This window comes from Podarcis melisellensis, assembly GCF_964234715.1.
Source record: "Podarcis melisellensis genome assembly, chromosome: Z".
Lineage (NCBI taxonomy): Eukaryota > Metazoa > Chordata > Lepidosauria > Squamata > Lacertidae > Podarcis > Podarcis melisellensis.
In genome coordinates this window covers 4,544,897-4,567,146 of record NC_138547.1, presented here as the reverse complement: position 1 = coordinate 4,567,146, position 22,250 = coordinate 4,544,897, and the positions used below count along the sequence as shown (strand labels likewise).

The 22,250-nt window shown below is 46.6% G+C and overlaps 1 protein-coding gene across 1 annotated transcript in view; it reads right to left on the bottom strand.

Annotated features, from left to right (window-relative positions):
- COL27A1 (collagen type XXVII alpha 1 chain) overlaps positions 1-8,467 on the bottom strand; it is a 248,382-nt gene extending 239,915 nt beyond the window's left edge. Inside the window, exons 1-2 of the mRNA XM_081897734.1 lie at positions 8,329-8,467; positions 2,228-2,298 (exon numbers count right to left, since the gene is read on the bottom strand). Of these exons, the coding sequence (XP_081753860.1) occupies positions 2,228-2,298; positions 8,329-8,402 (145 nt within the window). The 5' untranslated portion in view covers positions 8,403-8,467. The remainder of the gene's footprint in view (positions 1-2,227; positions 2,299-8,328) is intronic.
- Positions 8,468-22,250: the final 13,783 nt, after the last annotated feature.

Sequence of the window (22,250 nt, the reverse complement as noted above, 5' to 3'; positions counted from 1 at the left end):
TGACTCCTTTTTTCAATTATGTTGACAAAATGAATAGGGGAACCAGGAGTGGAGGACCATGAGGTCTGCTCAAATCTGCCACTGAAAACATATTTCTGTGCTTAAAGTTGCTTAATTCTAACATCGGTATACATTTTTTGCACCAGGTTTAATTTGATGGATTTTGAGATTCTAGCAGAAATGAAACAAGATAGATTCTGCAAGCATAAAGTTTGCTCACACCTGAGTTCTAGTACAAACTTCAGGAGTGATGGATGAGCAAGGATAGAGGGATACTTGAGGTTTGCAGCCATTGGAGACCATCATTCATTAGTATTTTAGAGCCCAATGCTGCCATTCTAACCCCACTTATCCAGGAATAGGGCCCACTCAATTCAGTAGGCCTTCACCTCTGAGCAGTGTTAATGATAATGATAATAGATATGGGATGCACCAATAAGAACATTAACTGCAAGTCAGGACCATCAATTCAAGTACAACCACCTGTAAACAATGCAGAACCAGCAACAGGCAGGAAGGTCATCATTCAGTGGCAGCGCATGTGCTTTGCATGCAGAAATTCCCATGTTCAGTCCCTGGCATCTACAAGTAGAATAGGGGGAGTCCCAGGTCTGAAACCCTGAAGAGCCACTGCCAGTCAGTGTAGACAATACTGAGCTAGATAGGCCAATGGTCTGAAATGACACAAGGCAGCATCCTAACACCACCAGCCTTCAACTACTTGATGTGTTGTCAACTAAGTTATGGTTCAATCAAAGATGAGTTGTCCCAGCTGCACATTACTATCAGATACTTTTTCGCAGGGCAAGAGTCCAAGAAGACCTTGCAGGTGCAAGGTGAGCTTGTATACATAGGCAGCAGACTTCCTCCATTTCTAACCACTGAGCATCCCAACCCTACCGAACATAATTATCCGGCAGGGGGAAAGTGGGTAACTTTCACCTCTAGTGTATATGTGGGGAAAGCCATGCACAGTATTAGTATAATAGCACACTATGCCTTTTCCAACTTAACCCACCCCATAAGTAGGGTGGCCACACAGCCTACTTTAGAGGGTGGTCCTCTATTTGAAGGCATCCTCTGAAGGACTCACCAGCCTAAGCTCAACATAAAGGTAAAGAATCATCAGAAGCAGCAGCAAGGGCCACAAAGTTCCCCAGCAACCGCAGCACCTGGGCAGCAGACTGAGGTGGCACTGGGGTCACCTGGACACAGCCTCTCCCGCTAGGGTAAAACACATTGCATATCTATTTAAATGACAATTATTTCTAAATTTACTGATGAATACAGGGTTGTATCCAACTAAGTAGAGCCAGTGAAATTAATGAACCTAAGTTAGACATGTATGTTAATTTCAACAAGTCTACCCTGAGTAGATCTAACACTGGATACAACCCATACTTGTTAGAATTTTGTTCAAATTTTTGTCCTCTTCCATCTTCTTTTCCCCCTAATACACAAGCCACTACTCCAACCATTACCATGTATCAAGGCACTGCACATTGCTGGACATCTTTATCCCTATTCATGTGAGAGAAAAGCATGGTTCTGCTTTAACTGCTGCCCCAGGCATCATTTCTTTCTCTCTCACAGTGACGTGTTGGCTGCAGTTGTGTGTGAAGAAAACTTAATATCTGAGCTTTGGCTCACAAGTAGGAGCTCCATGCAACTGAAACACCTGGTTGTGTGTCCTGCTTGTGCTATCCCCCCCTACTCAAGAACAGCAGCTCACATGCTGGGTTTTGTTCTTCTAAAACATATGGATGTGGGGAAAGCAGATGCACTCGGGGATGGCTGAAAGGGTGGCCCTGCTCCTCTCCCTGTACACTCATTCCCCTACACAGGAGTAGCAGGTGTTCTGTGGCACACAGAAGCACAACCAGGTAGGAATTCCTTGTTAAACCAGGGGTCGCTAAAATGGTGCCTGTGAAAGCTATGGTACCCTTGGTTGTTTAGGTGGCCATGTTTTTTCCTCTTGAAAAGTACATAGAGCTGAAGAGGAAGTTGGAAGAGTGGCATTCTTTCCCACTTCCCCTTTCAGCTCTATGTACTTCTCAAGGCGCAGATCAGAGGACAGAGGGTGCCCACACCTGCTTTTATGTTTTCTACCTTGCCTTGAGTGCTTCAAGCAGAAAAGTAATCAATGGTTTGCTTGATAAAAATTTCTCTTCAGCCACCCACCCGCTACCAAAGTGGGTGGGAAAGGACTCTCAAAATTGAAATTTACCTTCAGGACCTCCCTGTGTGAATCCTAGGAAACAGGTGAAATAGAAAACGGTCCAGAGAAAAGGGAATCCCCTAAGAAGAAGGAAACACAAAAATTATTTCAGTTACAAAATATCTTCAGATAGAAACTTGCATCAACAGGTCACCAGCTAAAGAAAAGGAGAATAAGGTTAGCAAGCTGAGCCTGTAACAAAAAAGGCAATAAATTAACCAGGATTCTATTGGCACACAGTGATCCACAACCTTCCCATAGGAGCACATTGGCTGGTTTACATTGGTTGTAGGCAGCCAGCAGCATTTGAGCCTGAAACATGAAGGAGAGTCACAACATCACAGGAAAAGTGTGAGAGGGAGGGGAGAGAGAACCTGCTTCCAGGAAAACACTGGCAACACCCCCCTCCTCTCCCCATTTCCATGGAAAAAGCAAACCCAGCTTTCAATTATCAGGCCTGTAACTGACAGGGGCAAACTTTCAAAATGGGGTTTTCCTTGTTTATATTTTTCCTTTTTTAGGTTTGCTGAGCGCACAGCCCTCTAGGTGTAGACCACTGGCCATGCTGAAGGGGCTACCAGTGACATCAGGCAGGCCTCAGGTTCCTTATCCTATAAGAAATGCTTGCTTCCCAGCTACTGGGAAGGTGGGGTCTGGATGCAGTCAGCAGGCTAAGTTATTCTCTTTTACACACACACACACACACACTGCCAAGTTTGACACGTGGGTAACTTGCTGGTTGTTGGTGCTTACAAACCTTTTGGCCCAGTGTTTTGGCTTGTATATGACACCAGATGAAGGAGAGGTTGAGCCCAAATAAGTCCATGGGTCAGAGGTTCCCCATCACTGGTTTATCCTCCCCACCCCTTCCCAACACACACACCTCCATGCTCCCACCCATGCTTACAAACATGTTTCTGGAGGTCACAGATGACCAGCTGGCCGTGCACTTAAGAGCTGATATGTTACAGGTCTGAGTGACCAATGCATTACTGAGGGGAGACGGGGGTTGGTCGGGCTGTGCCCCATTTGCCACCAGGGACCTCTGCAATTGCCTACCTAGGTATTGGGTTCTGAAGGCTTTCCAACAAAGCCTCAGCAGCTATCAGTCAACATGTGCCTTGGCAAGAGAGAGGGTGAAGGAGGTGGCAATGCCTGACCCTTAAAGATGTTTTCTAAATGTGCTCTTAGGTTTCCTTCTGTTTTTTGCTTGGCGGCAGGGGAGGGAGCTACTGTTTTATTTGCTATTGCAGGCTTTGCTTCTTTTTAGTTATATCAATATCTATTATAATGCTTGAAAACCACTTAGAGACTGCCTTGCTGTTAAGAAGCAAAAATATAAATATCAGGTGGTGATGCTCTAGCTCTGGATAAGCTGAAACATTATTTTTATTGTTAGGCAAAGAGCATGCAGAAGATCTCAAGCTCAATTCCTGGCTGGGAATGACTTCAGCCTGAAACTCTAGAAAGCCAGCACTAGGTTTGATCAACCAATGGGTCTGGCTCTGTATAAGGTAGCTTTACATGTATACGTTTCCCCATAATGCCAACCATCCACCTGCGCTCGCTCTCTCTCGTGCGCACGCTTGGTCTCTCTTCCCCCTCCTGTTGATAAATCTTAGGCTTCCCTTTTCCAGCTCAGTCCCTTTCCACTTCTCTCTTCCCCCTGAAAGCTGCAATCATCCACCTCTCCGATTCAGAGCCAGCTCTAAAGCCAGGCAGGTGTTTCCCCTGCGAAACGCAAACGCCTAGCTCCTGGGGGAGAAAACCCAACAGAGATGGCAGGCAGGTATACCTGGGCAAAAAGGAGGAGCCGTTCCAAGGCTTTCAGACATGCTGAAGCAAAGTCTGGACAAAACAGAAATGTTTCTCTCTCTTTCTCTCTTCCCCACCACCACTACTTTTCTGCAGAGTCAGTCATAGGCAGACTCACACAATCTGCCAAATATGCATTTAAAAATTAGCTTGTGCTGAGGACGTAACCAGAGCATGCAGATATCGGAAGCTATGTTACACCAGGCCAGGCTGTCATCTACTCAGACTAGCAGCAGCTCTCCAAGGTCTCAGGCAAAAGTTGCTTTGCTATCTGATCTCTTTTAACTAGCAGCACTCTCTGTCTCAATAAGAGGTACTTCACTTGCACACTCCCTTAGAAGAGAAGGCCCACAGCTCAGGAGCAGAGCACCTGCTTTGCATGCAGAAGATCCCAGGTTCAATCCCGAACCTGAAGAGTCGCTGTTGGTCAGGGTAGTTGACACTGACCTCAATAGATCAATGGTTTGCTTAGTAGAAGGCAGATTCCTTAGCTCCTAATTAATTCAAAACAGGGGGCTGGAATGCTTTATGCTTATGGATAGTGCAACAGTTCAGTATTATCTGAGTGGCAGAGCACCTGCATTGCATGTAGAAGGTGCCAGGTTCAATCCCTGGCACCTCCAGAGTGGAAATCCCTGCCTGAGAAGACTCTGGGCAGCTGCTGAGGTCTGTAGACAGTGCTGAGCTAAATGCACTCGTTGCCTGACTTGGTGTAAGACAGTGTTCTGTGTTCCAGTTCCTGCTGAGCATACGATTGAGCCATCCTGCAATAGTTTGCTGCTGCCCTTTTCAACCTGGTGCCGTCAAGATGTTGGACTGCAACTCCCATGAAATCTGTCCAGAATGGCCAGGGCTCAGGTGTGATGGGAACTGGAGTCCAAAAGACCTTAAGAGTGCTGGTGAAGCCTGGACAACTGTGGCCAATAGCTCCTCAGTGAAGAGGGTCTCATAACTGGAGGCTGAACTTTGGACCTTCCACCTGCAAAGCAAATACTCCAGCACTGAGTTTTGCTCCACCGCATCCAGCATTGCCCCCTGACTCTGACTGGCAGCAGCTCTCCAGCATCTCAGGCCAAGTTTTTCCCCGCCAGAGGTTGAACATGGGACAGTGGGACCTTCTGATTGCAAAGCATGCGCTTTGCTGCTAAGCTATAGATAATCCTAATGAACAACAGGAAGTTATACTAAGTTTGACCATTGGTTCAACCAACTCAATACTGTCTACACTGACTGGCAGCAGCTCTGCAGCAGACACTGCCAGTCCCACCTGAAGATGTTGGAGACCTTCTGCATGCAAAGCATATGTCTCCAGGAAGCATGACACATTTTGGGGAAGGGAGGTTATAGATTCTGAAAACAAGAGGTCTTCTTGCACACCTAATCCTTCCCCTCCACAGCACTTCTGCATCACAGGCCCAGGATCCATGCTTAGGATTGCTGCCTAGGTGACTGTGAGGTTTAACGCTTTGCTACCTGTCCCTGCCCCCACCTCCTGACGGGAGATGAAGGTACATGAACACAACCTTCTGGTGCAGAAAACTATTATTAGTTACTGTTGTTTTTTTTTGCCAATGATGAGCAACTCAAAAGAAGAGGGCACAATCCCTGTACCACATTCTCACATAGACAAAAGTCATCTTAATAATTTGGGAATCCTTCCTTCCTTCATCTCATCTCAGGGAGCTAAGAAAGGCCTTTTAAATAAGTTCACTGCCCGCCCGCCCATTCCAGGTTCTTACATCTCCCTCTTTCCTCCTCCACCAAAGTAGACAATATAACACACACACATACATACACCTTCCATCAACCTTTTCCAGACCTTTGCATTTCAATCTTCTGACAGTCCTGCCTGGAAGCAGTTGGGTTGTTTTTTTAAAAGAAAATCACTCATTTTTGCCCTTAGCCAAAGCAGATTTTCCCCAAAGTACACTAAAACTACATACCCTTACATGTCAACACACACACCCCTCCCATGGCCAGATATCACACCTCTCTGCCTGTTCCTTGGTCAGGGATACAGTTAGGTCATTTGAGGCTCTCAGATGTTTGATGGTCTGACCTGCCTCTGTCCCATTAAGATGGAAATGTACTTTGCTTCAAATGGCATTAGGAGGGGAACCCACCATTGGAGGGCAATGCGTATTGGTTTGTTTACTTCAGGATTGTTCATTCTGCCAGGCAGGAGACCAGACCTGTGCCTATTCTGATAGTGCCACTCTCCTCATACTCAGATCTTGCATCTCTGATGAGAACTACAGTTAGGAAACTTTATACTCTAGACCTGAGGAACTTACAGCTCTTGCAGCCTGCTTTCTTTTTTCCCTCGCTTGCTTCAGATTGTCTTATGGGAAGAGTGGGTCTTTGGGGTCTTCAGGGGCAAAGAACAAGCTGCAAGTTGCCTAAGCATTGGCTTATCACATCTAATGCACACCACCATCTAAAGACGGTTGGTGGGTGGGCCATTCAGTCTACAGTCTCCACTTTTTAAAGTGGGGTTTCCTTTTAGTTCCAGCCTGTACCTGAAATGAATTTGAAATTTGTATGATTTATATATACATATTGTATATATGTGTGCATGCAAGTGTATGTATTTGTATAATGGTATATATGTGTGTGTGTGTTGTGTGTGTGTGATATTATAATAGTTCATGTGTGTTTTAATCATTTGGTGATGTTTAATGGGAAGCATTAATGTTTAATAGGGACATGGGTGGCGCTGTGGGTTAAACCCACCGAGCCCAGGACTTGCCGATCAGAAGGTCGGCGGTTTGAATCCCCGCGACGGGGTGAGCTCCCATTGCTTGGTCCCAGCTCCTACCCACATAGCAGTTCAAAAGCACATAAAAGTGCAAGTAGATCAATAGGTACCACTCCAGCGGGAAGGTAAATGGGGTTTCCGTGCGCTCCTCTGGTTCTCCAGAAGCGGCTTAGTCATGCTGGCCGCATGACCCGGAAGCTGTATGCCGGCTCCCTCAGCCAATAAAGCGAGATGAGCGCAGCAACTCCAGAGTCGGCCACAACTGGACCTAATGGTCAGGGGTCCCTATACCTTTACTGGGAAGCAATTCATAATTGAAATGAAGTGACACAGGAACACAAGAAGCTGCCTCATACTGAGTCAGACCATTGGTCCGTATAGCTCAGTGTTGCCAACACTGACTGGCAGCAGCTGCCCTGGAGAGGCCATTGGAGATCAAACCTGGAACCCTTGGCAATGCAGAGCAGATGCTCTTCCCATAAATCCCTCCCCATGAACATGAATAGATTCCAGTCCTCATGGTTCTGTATAAAGGGCTGAATTAAAGAGGAACAATATAGGGTGCTGCCTAACACCAAATCAGACTATTGGTCTGTTAAGGTCAGCCTTACCTAGACCGGCTGAAAAGGCAGGAAGGGGTTTTTCCCAGCTCGACCCAGAAAAGCTGGGGATGATGCTCCATCACTGTGCTACACCTCTTCCCCTATGAAGTCATGAGACTCAACAGTGTGTTGCAGCAGTAAAAAAGGTGAATGTTATTTTAGGCTGCATCAACTGAAGTATTTTAGTGTCCTGATCAAGGGAAGTAATAACTATGCTCTCTTCTACCTTGGTCAGACCACACCTGGAGTACTGTGTCCATTTCTGGGCACCACAGTTTAAGAAGGATATTGGAACGTGTGCAGAGAAGGGCAACCAAGATGATCAAAGGTCTGGAAACCAAGCCTTATGAGGAACAGTTGATGGAATTGGGTATGTTTAGCCTGGTAAAGAGGAGATATGATACCATCTTTAAATACTTGAAGGCCTATCACATGGTAGATAGAGCAAGCTTGTTTTCTGCCGCTCAGAATGGCAGCTCCCAAACCAATTCTTTCAACTTTTAAGAAAGGAGACTAAACATCAGGAAGAACTTTTTGATGGTAGGAGCAGTCCAGCAGTGGAATGGTTTCCTTCAGAAAGTGGTGGGCACTCCTTCCTTGGAGGTTTCTAAGAAGAGGTTGGATGGCCATCTGCCATGGATGCTTTAGCTGAGGTTCCTTCTTTGCAGGGGTTGGACTAGATGACCCTGGGGGGTCCCTTCCAACTCTGCAATTCTAAGATTCTACTAAATCAAATAAATAAAATTATCTAACTGCACCATTGGGCAAGGTACAATCCTCCATTTACTTTTTCTTTTTTTTTAAGGTGGTTTAAGAACCAGCCTCGCTGCGTTTGGGGAGCAAATTCTGCTGCAGGGGGGCGCGGGGGGGTTGCCACACACACAGCAGAAGCACTCGTGCCCCCTACCATTCTCACCTCCAGCCTTTCTACTCACCCCCTGGTCGCTGCTGCTGCTGCTGCGGCCGCCGCTGCTTTGAGTTTGGAGAGCGGTGCTAATTCCAGCTTCATCACGTTTTAGTGCATTGTTTCGCTGCGATCCCTCAGAAAGCTGCCTTGGGGGCGCATCCTTTTCCCCTCGAACCCCCCGCCTGCCTGCCTGCCTGCCTGCCCGCCCTCCTCCCACCCTCCCTCCCTCGGACGGGGCTCTTCAGCTCCGCAGCCCCGGAGATCCCCCTTCGCCTCGCTCCCGTTGCGCTCGCGCTCTTCGCTGCAGTCCCTTGGTCGCTGGCGGAGGAGCAGGACTTTTAAATCCCATTTAAGTCTCCGATCGCGGGTGCCTTGGGAAAAAAGGAGGGGAGGAAGGAGAGACGAAACGGCACATTGGGAAGCGAAGCGCCTGCATGATCGCCGGACGCGGGTGTCGCCGCTGCCGCCGCTGCAGCCTTAGAATGGGATCCCGACACGCGTCTCCTTTCTCTCCCTCGCACCCACCCTCTTAAAAAAAAAAAAAAGAAATCTCAGTTGTGGGGGGGGGATACGATCCCCCCTCTTTCTTTCCTTCCCCACCTCTAGGCACAGGGGCTTTGCTCAGCTATTGCCTGGTGGCGCGCACGAGTGGAGACGATTTCTGCTTTTGCAGATGCAGATACCGGTGTTCTTCCGCCACAAGGAACTCGCCTCTGGACTTTGGAAAGAGGGAAAAGGAAGATTTGGAGCAGTGAAGGAAAAAAAAAAGGTTTGGGGTGGGTTTTTGGAGTTAAAAAACAAACCAAACCAAAAGCAGCTCCGTGCAGCTGCTGCTCTTTTCTGCCCTCTAGTGTAGACACGGGGGAGAGCGCTTGGGAAAGTTGCAAGTCGAAGGAAGGCTTTAAATTACAGTATATGTATATATAGGTACATAACATAGAATCGTTCCATGGTTGTAGATATAGATGCTGCCTCAATTTTTTTTGCAAATATACGTATTGCAAATACGTATGTTGCAAAAAAAGGAGGGAGTGTACCCCTGGAGCACTTTTAAATCTTGACAGGTTTTGGAGAAACAGGGCCACTGAGCCTGCAGCTTCTACATTTACTTGAGCACCATATTAACACACTTTGCTGCTACAGACTAACACAGCTACCCCTACTAAAAGTTATTCATTTAACCCAAGTAAACATGTACAGTTTAGGATGGCATTGCACAGTAAGTCTCATTGAACCCAGTGGGACTTACATCCAAGTAGAGTTGTCTCTAGGGTTTCACTTGTTTTGCTGTTTGGTTTAGTTTTGAAAAATTGATTTCCCACTCCAGTCAGTTGCACCTCTGACACAAAATGACTTTCCTCCATACTATATGTGAGGAGTTACACAAGAGTTACGGAAGAGGGTTGGACTTTTCATACACACACACACACACTCCCTTTAAGTAAATGCTTTGCAGAAATAGGCTGCAGCTGCCCCCAAAATGCATTGTGCAGAAAAAGGCATCTGACGAAGTATCCTGTAATCCTTGCAAGCTTAAGCTGCCATCACTGCAATGCTGGGCATTTTTTTCCAATAGGGCTTTCGGTAGGTGTGCTAGGCAGGATTGCAGCAACAGCCCTTGAAAGAGCCACAAGGCTTCTTTTCTTTGGCTTCCACAGCTACTTCCTGAATTGGGGGAGGGGGCAGGGGGTGGTGGTGGATGGATTCATACAGTGATGGGAGCGAGAAGCTGCCTGGAGTGCTTAGTGCTCCTTTAACTTCCAAATAAGTAAGTATACTGAGAAGGAGCAGAAAGAAGCAGGGCACTGCAAGGTTCTCTTTCCCAAGGAAAGGAAAAAGGAAAGGAAAGGAAAGGAAAGGAACATTTATGGGGGGAACATACCAGTGCTTGAAAAACAGGTGATGAAAAGTGAATGAACTCTCCTCCAGATACTGTAATTTAAAGCAAAGTGGTGGTGGGAGGCCTCCTGAGCTCCCATATATACTATATCAATCTGCATCTATTAGCACTTGCGAAGGAAATCAGGAAAGGGCTGCAATTCACCAACAGACCAGTCCTAACTGTCTGTCTGTCATCTACACAAAAACACACATGATGGACCAATGGCCTGAACTGATATGCAGCAGCTTCATATGGAAGAAATGTTGGGTTCATCAATTTGCATTACTTTAAAGGATGAAGTCCTGAGTCAGCCCCCCATGAACTCTGTGGCTGAGGCTGAGTGGCAGGTGGTGCATCCTTAATGGGGTTCAGCATGTTTCTTTTGCATGTTTCCAGTTGCAGAGCTTGCCAGATGGACTGCCAAAAAGTCTCCCTCCCAGTCAAAGGCCACACTCGTCATTTAAAAACATTTCATTGATGCTTTCAAGAAATGTACACAAGCAAAATAGTAGGAATTGCCCAAGGGAATGCTTTTTCCTCATTTTCCTTCTTCTCTTCAAGTAGCTAGAGTCGAAAACACACAAGCAACCTAGAATGGTTCTAAATGAGAACTGTAATTATTCAGAAACAGTCAGAAGCCTTAAGCCTTGACCCATTTGATCAACGCTCCTACCCGCCACCCCCCTTAGGTTATACCCTCTTACCTGAGAGGTAAACCCTGTTCAATTCAGCACAACTCACTGCTGAGTAGAGCTGCACAGGTGTGCAAAGTTGACCCCATAGTGATAATGGACACTTACTCTATATCCAGGTGAACAGCACTTCCAGTCATTGGTCTCAACAGGCGTTTTTAAACTGATCTCTTGTAGGCAGCTGCTTTCCTTTTTTTCACATAGCAATTTGATTCCTGAACTAAGGAACCACTGTGAATGTTCAAGCCTTGAGAGATGCCAGTCCCTGCTGTGAGTTCAAGTGCCCCTAGTGCATCTCAGGAGAGTCTCCTCTGCTTTTTGTTCCTGCAGGTGGCTGCTTCTTCCCTGTCCTAAGGATTCAAGTGATGCTTGAATAGGTCAGTCCATGGAGAAGACAGATTAGGGAGTGAGATGTTTGGCGTGGTGTGGAGACGTGCTGGAGAAGGGGTGTGGGATGTGAGGGAAGGATGCCTCTGAGAGAAGGTGTCCCTTGTCCTGTTTAAATAGCTCCAGGAACTCTGCTTTTTTGGCTGGAGGGAGCCAGGTATCCAGTTTCAGCTGGCAATTCAGCTAATGAGCAACCGGTCCTGCCTCCAGAGGGCAGGGTCCACAGATGCTCTGAAAAATCACAACACAAGTGCACAGAAGAGGCAGAATCTCACTCTTCCCACCTCGCCTTGTCAAGACACACACACATACCGAAAAAGAAGAGGAAGGCAGCCAGGGATCAGGCAAAAGGCCCATCTGGCTGAGCATCCTCTTCTCAGAGTGACCAGCCAGTTACCTCTGCAAAGACCCATAAACAGGACATGAGTGCAGCAACACTCTCCCCCATTTGTGATTCCTAGAAACTGATGTCTCTTAGTTAGAGTGAGAACAGAGCCATCAGAGCCAGTAGCCATCCTCCTCCATGAATCAAACTGGGTGGAGAGAGAGATGGAGGATGAATAAGAATATTGGGATAAATCTGGGGTTGTCAACCTGGTCCCTACCACCCACTAGTGGGCGTTTCAGGATTCTAGGTGGGCGGTAGGGGGTTCTATGGCTCAAGCTGAATCTTCCTTCCATTGAGCACTGGTGGATGGTAAGGAAATTTTACCGTCAAGAAAGATGCATTAGTGGGTAGTAGGTATAAAAAGGTTGACTACCCCTGGGATAAACAGAGCCCTGCTGGAGGAGGGCAAAGGCCCATCTGATTCACCATCCTGTCCTCACAGTGGCCAACCCAATACCCCAATGGGAAGCCTGCAAACAGGACCTGAGTGCAACAGCATTCTTCCCACCTGTGATTCCCAGCAACTGCAGCTCAGAGGCATGCTGGCTGGGGATGATGGGAATTGTAGTCCAAAACATCTGGAAGGCCACAGATGTTCTCCACACCTGAAATAGAGGAAATAGAGGCCAACAAGAGCAGGAAAATCAGTAGGGAAGCAAGAAGCCTTTATTTCAATTATTACAGGTGCCTTAAGGTAAAGGTGGGGATGCGGGTGGTGCTGTGGGTTAAACCACAGAGCCTAGGACTTGCCAATCAGAAGGTTGGCGGTTCAAATCCCCACGACAGGGTGAGCTCCTGTTGCACAGTCCCAGCTCCTGCAAACCTAGCTGTTTGAAAGCATGTCAAAGTGCAAGTAGATCAATAGGTACCACTCCAGCAGGAAGGTAAACGGCGTTTCCCTGCGCTGTTCTGGTTCACCAGAAGCAGCTTAGTCATGCTGGCCGCATGACCCAGAAGCTGTCTGCAGACAAACGTCGGCTCCCTTGGCTTATAAGAGCAAGATGAGCGTACAATCCCAGAGTTGTCCACGACTAGACCTAACGATCAAGGGTACCTTTACCTTTACCTTAAGGTAAAGGTAAAGGGACCCCTGACCATTAGGTCCAGTTGTGGCTGACTCTGGGGTTGCGGCACTCATCTTGCTTTACTGGCCAAGGGAGCCGGCGTACAGCTTCCGGTTCATGTGGCCAGCATGACTAAGCTACTTCTAGGGAACCAGAGCAGCGCACGGAAACACCATTTACCTTCCCACTGGAGCGGTACCTATTTATCTACTTGCACTTTGACGTGCTTTTGAACTGCTAGGTTGGCAGGAGCTGGGACCAAGCAACGGGAGCTCACCTGTCGCGGGGATTCAAACTGCTGACCTCCCAATCGGCAAGCCCAAGAGGCTCAGTGGTTTAGACCACAGCGCCACCCGCATCCCTAAGTATACTTTAAATGTGCCAATCAAAATGTTGTTTTCGAATTGTTGTTGTTGTTTTTTAATTACCGCATTTTTCGCTCTATAAGACGCACCAGACCACAAAACGCACCTAGTTTTTGGAGGAGGAAAACAAGGAAAAAAATATTCTGAATCTCAGAAGCCAGAGCAGCAAGAAGAATCACTGCGCAGTGAAAGCAGCAATCCCTCTTGCTGTTCTGGCTTCTGGGATAGCTGTGCAGCCTGCATTCACTCCATAAGACGCACGCAGATTTCCCCTTACTTTTTAGCAGGGAAAAAGTGAGTCTTATAGAGCAAAAAATACGGTAAACCAAGAGCAGGGCACTTTATCTAGATCAGGATCACAGCAGGCAGAGAGAGGAAGTACAACCTTCCCCATTCCTGCCATGATCTTGAAGAAAAAATGTCCTCTCCAAAGCAAATGGTGACTATGGGGACCTCCTCTTGGCATCAGTCTATTCTATTGATAGGAGCTTCTATCAATAGGGATGTATATTTCAGCCCTCCCGGGAGTGCTGAAATAAGCAATCTGGATGGGTCCCAGGCATGCCCCAAAGGTAAAAGCAGCAACGGGCCCATCCCAGGGATTTTACAAGCTGTAACTGGCATAGCTTGCCAGTTTATGTCTGGGCCCAATTCAAGGTGCTCACATTGGTCTTTAAAGCCCTATATGACTCAGCCCCCAAATACCTGAGGCCCAAGGCTCTATCCCTAACAATATTCTTAGGACTTAATTTCCACATAAGGCCCCTCTTCTGTCACCCAGGAGAGGGCCTTCTTTGTGGCAGCCTCTAAACCTTATAATAGTGGTGAGGAGCCTACAGTCCAGGGCTCTAATTACACCTGCCAGGTCTCCATTGTGGCTGAGATCACCTGATGCAGGTGCAGGGCAAGTAAAAATACTGCTTGCTCAAAGAGGAGTAATTGCAGTTGATTGCCAGGACTTGCAAAGCAAAGGTGTGAAAACGGGTCAACTGACATCATGATGATGTCAGGCGATTAACAGGTGGATGCCTTCTCCACCTGTCAAACACTGTCCATGGAAGTGGGGGGGTGGGATGTAATGTGTCCAGATCCAGCTCCCCAGCCGTGTCTTATGAAGAGGATTGTAAGCAGCTACATATTTTTCTTCCTTTGATTAGTAGGGTGGGGGAAGTATTAAGGTAAGCAAACTTCCAAAAAAAAGCTCTGTTCTTTCAGGCTGCAAGAGGCTAACAGGGCAGGCAGGGATTTTCGTCGTCATTTTAAAAAATGCCAAAATCAGCTCATGCTTTTTATATTCTTGCACGGAAACACCACCCAGCTGCCTCTTTTGTAAGTCAAAGGGCCTTGCTCCTTGCAGCTTTGCCTTGCACAGAAATTGTTCAGCATTCCTGGTCATTTTTATTGCTCTTCTAGAAGTGGCACACAGACCACATTGTGTCTTTGCTCTGGTGCTGGATCCCGGCTTCCTGAAGATACCAGACCCCCCTCAGCTTTCTTGGGAAGGGTTCTGGAATTCTACAGCTTGAAGCAGATTTTCAAGGAGGGGGTTTTTGCACCCCCTCCCCACCACCCACCTCCCCACTTCAACTTCAAACCACATCTAACCTCTCTGACGCTGCAGCCTTTCTGTCTTCCCCTGCAGAAACTCTCTCAGCACAGGAGCAACCACGTTTAAATGGAAATCCTCCACAAACAGGCCCAGCTTGGCCCCCACCATGAAGCTTGGTGAGGCAGCCACCTCAAGTGGCAGGCTGGAGACAGCTGGGCAGGGTGGCAAATCCAGGGGAGGGTGAGGAGTTTGCCACTTGCTGCGCCCTGCACTTGTCACACATGCTTCGCCTGGGAAGAGCAGGGCAGTGGCTTCCTTTTTAATTCAGTGGTCCACCTCCAATTCATAATAATAATAATAATAATAATAATAATAATAATAATAATAATAAACAACTCTGGGCGGCTTCCAAAAAAATGTTAAAATATCGTAATACATCAAACATTAAAAGCTTCCCTAAACAGGGCTGCCTTCAGATGTCTTCAAAAAGTCTGGTAGTTGTTGTTCTCTTTAACATCTGGTAGGAGGGCGCTCCACAGGGCGGGTGCCACCACCGAGAAGGCCCTCTGCCTGGTTCCCTGTAGCTTGGCTTCTCGCAGCGAGGGAACCGCCAGAAGGCCCTTGGCACTGGACCTTAGTGACCGGGCAGAACCATGGGGGTGGAGACACTCCTTCAGGGATACTGGACCGAGGCCGTTTAGGGCTTTAAAGGTCAGCACCAACACGAAGAGCGCATTGCAGTAGTCTAAGCAAGAGATAACCAGAGCATGCACCACTCTGGCGAGACAGGCCACGGACAGATAGGGTCTCAACCCGTGTAGAGCTGGTAGACAGCTGTCCTGGACACAGAATTGACCTGCACCTCCATGGACAGCTGTGAGTCCAGAATGACTCCTGGCCTCCACACCCGCCCATCTCCTGTCCCCCAAAAACAGTACTTCTGTCTTGTCAAGATTCAACCTCAATCTGTTAGCCGCCATCCATCCTCCATCCGCCTCCAGACCCTCACACAGGACCTTCACCGCCTTCAAATCACTGGTTCTGATTTGTGCAGGACTGAAAGAGATGATACTGAGCCACATGAAATTTGTGAGTGATAGTTTACATGCACAGACGCTTTGTCACACAGAGCTTATATTGGAAGGTGAATGCAACCCTCATGCTGAGAAAGGGTTCCTCACCACTGATCAAATGTGATACTTGGCCTCTTGCATTTGGTAAGCTAGATACATCTTACTAAGGAACTTACCTGCTCTGGGTCTAGCTCTCCTGGAAGTGAGCTAGCAATGATGCTAGAATGATGCAATGCAGGAATTTCAGCTAAAGCATCCATGATAGATGGTCATCCAGCCACTGCTTAAAAACCTCCAAGGAAGAAGAGCTCAACATCCTGAGGGAGACCTTTACACTACTGAACAGCACTTGCTGTCAGCAAATTCTTTCTGGTGTTTAGTTGGAATCTCCTTTATTGTAACTTGAAGCCATTGGTTCTAGTCCTACCCTCCAGAGCAAGTAAACAAACTTCATGTGACAGCCCTTTAGATATTTGAAGATAGCTATCCTAGTCCCCTCTTTTCAAGGCTAACTACTTCAACCGTTCCTCATAAGACTTGGCTTCTAGACCCTTGATCATCTTTATTGCCCTCCTCTGCACACGTTCCAGCTTGTCAACATTCTTCTTAAATTGTGGCACCCTGAACTGGACACAGTGTTCCAGGTGTGGTCTGACCAAGGCAGAATAGAGTGGTACTATTACTTCCCTTGATCTGGACATTATACTTCTGTTGATGCAGTGTGGAATAGGATTAGCTTTTTTTTTGCTGCTGCATTGCACTGTTGACTATGTTAAACTTGTAGTCTACTAAGACCCCTAGATACTTTTCACATGTACTGCTAGTAAGCCAGGTGTCCCCTATCTTATATTGGTGCATCTGGTTCTTCCTGCCTAAGTGCAGAACCTTACATTTGTCCCTATTGAAACTCATTTGTTAACTTGAAACCAGTTCTCCAATCTGTTCAGGTCATTTTGGGTTCAGTCAGTCAACCAGCTACAAATCCACCTAACAGTTACCTTGTCCAATCCACATTTTACCAGCTTCCTCACAAGAATATCATTGGGAACTTTGTCTAAAGCCTTACTGAAGTCAAAATACACTCTGATCCACCAAGCTTGTAACTCCATCAAAAAAAAGAAATGAGGTACGTCTGGCATGATGTTGAGTATTTCTGACCATGGGATCTCATCCAGTAGCTCCTTAAGCTTTTTGAAACTGACCTTCTTAAAATCCAGGGTGCATGTCTGTCTACACTCAGCTTTCGCTTGCCTCTATTGCACAAAACCCAGGAGATTATGATCACTTCCCCCCAAGTATCTGAGTACTTCCACTTCATTGATCAGTTCCTCCCTGTTGGTGAAGACCAGGTCCAAGATTGATGATCTCATTGTTGCTTCTTCCACCTTCTGGGAAATGAAATTATCAGTGAGGCAACAGAGGGATTTGTTGGACCTTTCATTCGTGGCAGAATTTGAGTTCCAACAGATATCGGGGAAGCTGAAATCTCCCACGACTACTATAATGGCAATAAAAGGAATTGTGGCAGCAGGGATTGGAAGGTTTCTTCTGTTCACTGTTCATGGGCAAGTGTCTCTGTTTCAAGGCAAACACTAACTTGAGCTAACCCTGGCCTGGATTGGACATGAACAGTGGTGAATTTTGGGGAAGCGGGTGATACCACCTGCCAGAGCACCAAGGTAACTGGCAGGTTGTCCTTTCTCTGGCTTCCATATGCACTGCGTCAGGAAGATTGTAGGCATCACATGGCAGGACAGAATTCCAAACAAAGATGTGCTCTCCCCCCAAGACCACATTCCCAGCATTTTCACAGTCTGGTCTCAGCAATATCTATGCTGGCTTGGTCATGTTCAGAGAATGGAAGATGGCAGGATCCCCAAGGACCTGATCCCAGACCCACTGGCAGACCAACTCTATGTTACAATGACATCAGCAAACTTGACATGAAGGCTGGAAACATCAACCCTGCCATATGGAAATCGCTTGCAGATGATGGCAGTGCCTGTGGACAGACAGTCAGGTTGTGCATCTGCAGCAGTGAGCAGAGGAGAAATGTCTGCTGGGAGGAGCACAGAAAGGAGAGATGCCATGGTGCATCTGCACACAACCAGATGACTTCACCTGCCTCACCTGCAATAAAAACATGTTTCTCCCGTATTGGTCTCTACAGCCACAGCAGATACTAACTCTCCAATGGTTTGACTTTAGCCTCAATGGCATGCTCTTCCACTGTCTCTTGAAACAGATGGACGCCAACAACCTTCCTCTGGCAAGTGAATGAGCTGAGAATGAGGCTTTCAAATTTGTTTGTGACAGATTAGCATAACACAGCCTTTCCCAATCTGGTGTTCTCCAGACATTTTGGACCACAGCTGCCCTCAGTCTCAGCTAGCATGGCTCATTGGGATGGGATCTTCAAGGAAGATGGGGAATGTAGCTCAAAACATCCAGAGGTCTGCAGGTTGGGATAGGAAGTGAGAGAATTAAGGACATTGTGAATTAGAGACCAGATACTTCTTTTTTCTTTGTGCACGGGAGGGGGGCGCTTCTTCAGAGTGGTTAGCAATATAAATGGTAACATTTTGTTAGCATTTCTAATTAAAATCTTAACTCTTAAAAGTTTGCATTTCAGCTAGCTGAAGGTCTTTTGCCAAAGCTCAATGTGTTTTATAAACTGAACCTCTGCTGTCAAACGTCAACACCACTGAGTTCAAAGAAACCAGCTCCAAGACTAAGTATGCATAGGGTTGCGGTCATTGCTGATCACAATTAAATGGATATTATGCTATGACAGTGGTCGCTGTTGCTCATTAGGACTAGAAGGGTGGAAAGCAAAGAGACCAAGAGTAGATGAAGCTAGTGTAGGCTTGCCATATGCCCTCTTTTTCCAGGACAAGTCCTCTTTTTCATGGGTAGAGTCGTCATAGCGATCCATAGTTAAACTTAGAAGTCAGCAAATGTGTTTTCTTTTCTTTTTTGCTCTTCAAAATATGGCAACCCTAGGGCCAAGGACAGGCGGAGGCCCCCGCCCTGACTGATTTTAAGTAAGAAGGCACAAAGGCAGGCTGTGGCTGGTTGAGGGTTCACTGAGGTTGCTGGGACCACCTCCACTCCAATGGACTAGCTCCCACTGTGCTGTAAACTGCTGCTCTTTCAGAGTATGGATGTAATAATCGATCAAAACAGCTGCCTGCATTTTTGAACAGTCATTGGAGGGTGTGGCCATCATGATGATGTCCTGCATTTCAGAATCTGCAGCTGCGCCATCAGGGTGCCATCATGGAAAAACACAATTGCCAGTCATCTCAAGAAGGCACTCTAGAAGATGTCCTGAAATCTGCAGTTCCCTAAACCCTCACAAAAAAATGTGACACTGACCCAGTTTCAGATTTTTCAGATACAGTAGAAGCAAAATATGCCATCTTGAAATCTGTATTATTGTTGCATTTATTTATTTTTTCATTCATTCACTCACTCATTCATTCATTCATTCATTCATTCAAGAAAGGCGTTTAGGGTGATCCGTTTAGACCACAGAAGGTGGTGAGATGCTCTGGTAAAAGGAGCCTTTCATGACCTTCAACCCAGCCCAGGTTGGTCAAGCTGCCTTGTCTTCATAGCATCTATAAAATGCATTGGGGATAAGTAAACATAAATAATCCACGCACACCGCTTTTGAAAATGTTTATTGCAGAGCTGGGGAAATAGGCAAACCAAAACAATGATCAAAGGGTTGGAGCGACTTCAGTATAATGAAGGGCTATTCTTTCTTTTTTTAAAGGGAGGGGTGTTATTTCTCTTCCCCTACCCCCAATACCTGAGCTGTCAAATTGCCAGAGATGCCTTTGCAGGCATGAAAGGCAACAGACTTATTTTTTATAGATAATTCAATAAAAAAGTCAACGTCTAGTTCCCGCTCGGTGCCCTCTTTGAAACTGGAATGGTCCCACGTTCCACAGAGTTGACATCTCTTCCCAGCCATACAATCCATATTGTAGAGTGGCAAGAAATTTGGGGTAGGAGGCTAAAGATCAGAGAGCGGCTAGCTTTTCCCTCCCCTCTCCCTCCTCCCCACCAGCCCTGAAGCTTTCAACAGGCTTTTGACAAATTATACAGGCCATTTTGTGCTTTGCCAGCGGTGACATGTTTAAACTCCTGCCACCGTTTGAAGTCAGATGTTTTACATTCTTTCCCAGAACACTCATGACCATTGTTCCTTGACCACATTTGCCAGAAGCCACCGTGCAGAGTAAAAGCAGAGGTGCTTTAGGATTCCTCCTAAGGGTGCTTCCCTCACAGCAGTGCTGTTTGCTTGAAGAATCTAGAACAGCTCATGATAATGCACCTACCCTTTAGTTTGATAGTTCATTTCCATAATAAACAATAAATAATAAAAAGCTGTTCAGTTGCCTGATTTGGCTGGAGTTGTGCTCCCTCTGAAGGAGCAGGTTCATAGTCTGGGGTTCCACCTGGATCCACCTCTGGCACTAGACACCCAGTGGCTAGGAGTACCCTTTTCCAGCTCCACCTAGTAGGACAGCTGTGGTGTAGTGGTTAAGAGCAGTAGACTCATAATCTGGTGAACCGGGTTTGCTTCCCCGCTCCTCCACATGCAGCTGCTGGGTGACCTTGGGCCAGTCACACTTCTCTGAAGTCTCTCAGCCTCACTCTCCTCACAGAGTGTTTGTTGTGGGGGAGGAAGGGAAAGGAGATTGTTAGCCGCTTTGAGACTCCCTAGGGTAGTGATAAAGCGGGATATCAAATCCAAACTCTTCTTCTTCTGTTGTTGCTGTCCATGGGGTACTACTGCAAGGCCCTTGTGGAGCTGCCCTTGAGGTTGGCACAGAAGCTGCGTTAGTGCAAACTGTAGTGACTCCCCTGATCACCAAGGCAAACTGCTGTCACCATGCTGCTGAAATAATTTCACTGGCTGCCCATTAGCTACTGAGCTAAGTCCAAAGTGCTGCACATTGTATTTTTTCCTTCCTTCCTTCCCTTTCTGTTTCTTTGGTTATTATTTGGGGAGGGGGTTCATAGCTCAGTGGCAGAGTGCCTGATTTGCATGCAGAAGGTCCCAGATTCAATGCCTAGCATCTCCAGGTAAGGCTGAAAATGTCCCATGTCTAAAACCCCAGAAAGCTACTGCCAGTCAGTGCACAAAAGAACACAATAAGCTGCTTTATATCAAGTCAGGTCTTTGGACCATTTAGCTCAAAATTGTCTGCAGTGATGCAGTGTCCTGGATTTCAGGCCAAGGATATTCCCAGACCTACGTGGTAGAGACACAAGGGACTGAACCAGGGATTTTTTGCGTGTCAAGAAGATGCTCTACCACACAGTAGATGATGCTGAGCTAGATGGAGCAATGCTCTGAGCTGGCGGAAGGCAACTTCCTCCGCGTTTACAGATTTCTGATTTGTTCACTAAAACACCCACTATGGTTACAGCTTAGTTGGATTACTGTAAAGCCCTCTACATGACAATGCCTTTGAAGAGTGCTCAGAACTTCAACTGACTCTGACCCCCCTGCAATGCAGGAATCTCAGCTAAAGCATCCATGACAGATAGCCGTCCAAACTCTGCTTTAAAACCCTCAAGGAAGGAGAGTCCACAACCTCCTGAGGGAGACAGTTCCACAACTTTTACTGTTAGAAAGGTTTTCCGTATGTTTAGTCAGAATCTCCTTTCTTGTAACTTGAAGCCATTGGTTCAAGTCCTACCTTCCAGAGCAGAAGAAAACAAGCTTGCTTCATCTTCCATGGGACAGCCCTTTAGATATTTGAAGATGGCTATCATATATCCTATGAGTATCCCGTTTTCCAGGCTAAACATACCCAGGTCCTTCAATCATTCCTCCTAAGGCTTGGATTCTAGATCCTTGATCATTCTGGTTGCCATCCTCTGTACAGGTTCTAGCTTGTCAACATCCTTCTTAGATTGTGGTGTCCAGAAATGGACAGAGTGTTCCAGGTGTGGTCTGACCAAGGCAGAATAGAGTGGTACTATAACTTCCCTTGATATGAACACTATAGACTTCTGTTGATTCAGCCTAACTTTTCTCCCCTGATGCATCACAATGTTGACTCATGTTAACCTTGTGTTCCACAAAGACCCCTAGATCCTTTTCACATTTACTGCTAGTAAGCCAGGTGTCCCCCATCCTATATTGGTGCATCTGGTTCTTCTTGCCTAAGTGCAGAACCTTACATTAGTCCCTATTGAAATTCATTTTGTTAGCTTGTGCCCAATTAAGGTCATTTTGAAATTTGATTCTGTTTTCCGCTGCATTAGCTACCCCTCCCAGTTGTTAGGGCTGCCATACATCCTGAATCTTAGGCAAGTCAAAAAGAAAAAGAAAGCTCATCAAGTTTGGTGATGTCCTGACTTTTACTTTTTGAAATATGGCAACCCTAGGTGTGTGTGTGTCAAACTGAGTCTTTGACCTAAGTAAAATAATTGCAGGGAGTAGGAACTTTATGGACAAATTAAATAAGTTTGGTACATTTGCAGGTTTTAAGATTAACTATCAGAAAATGAAAATATTCACAAA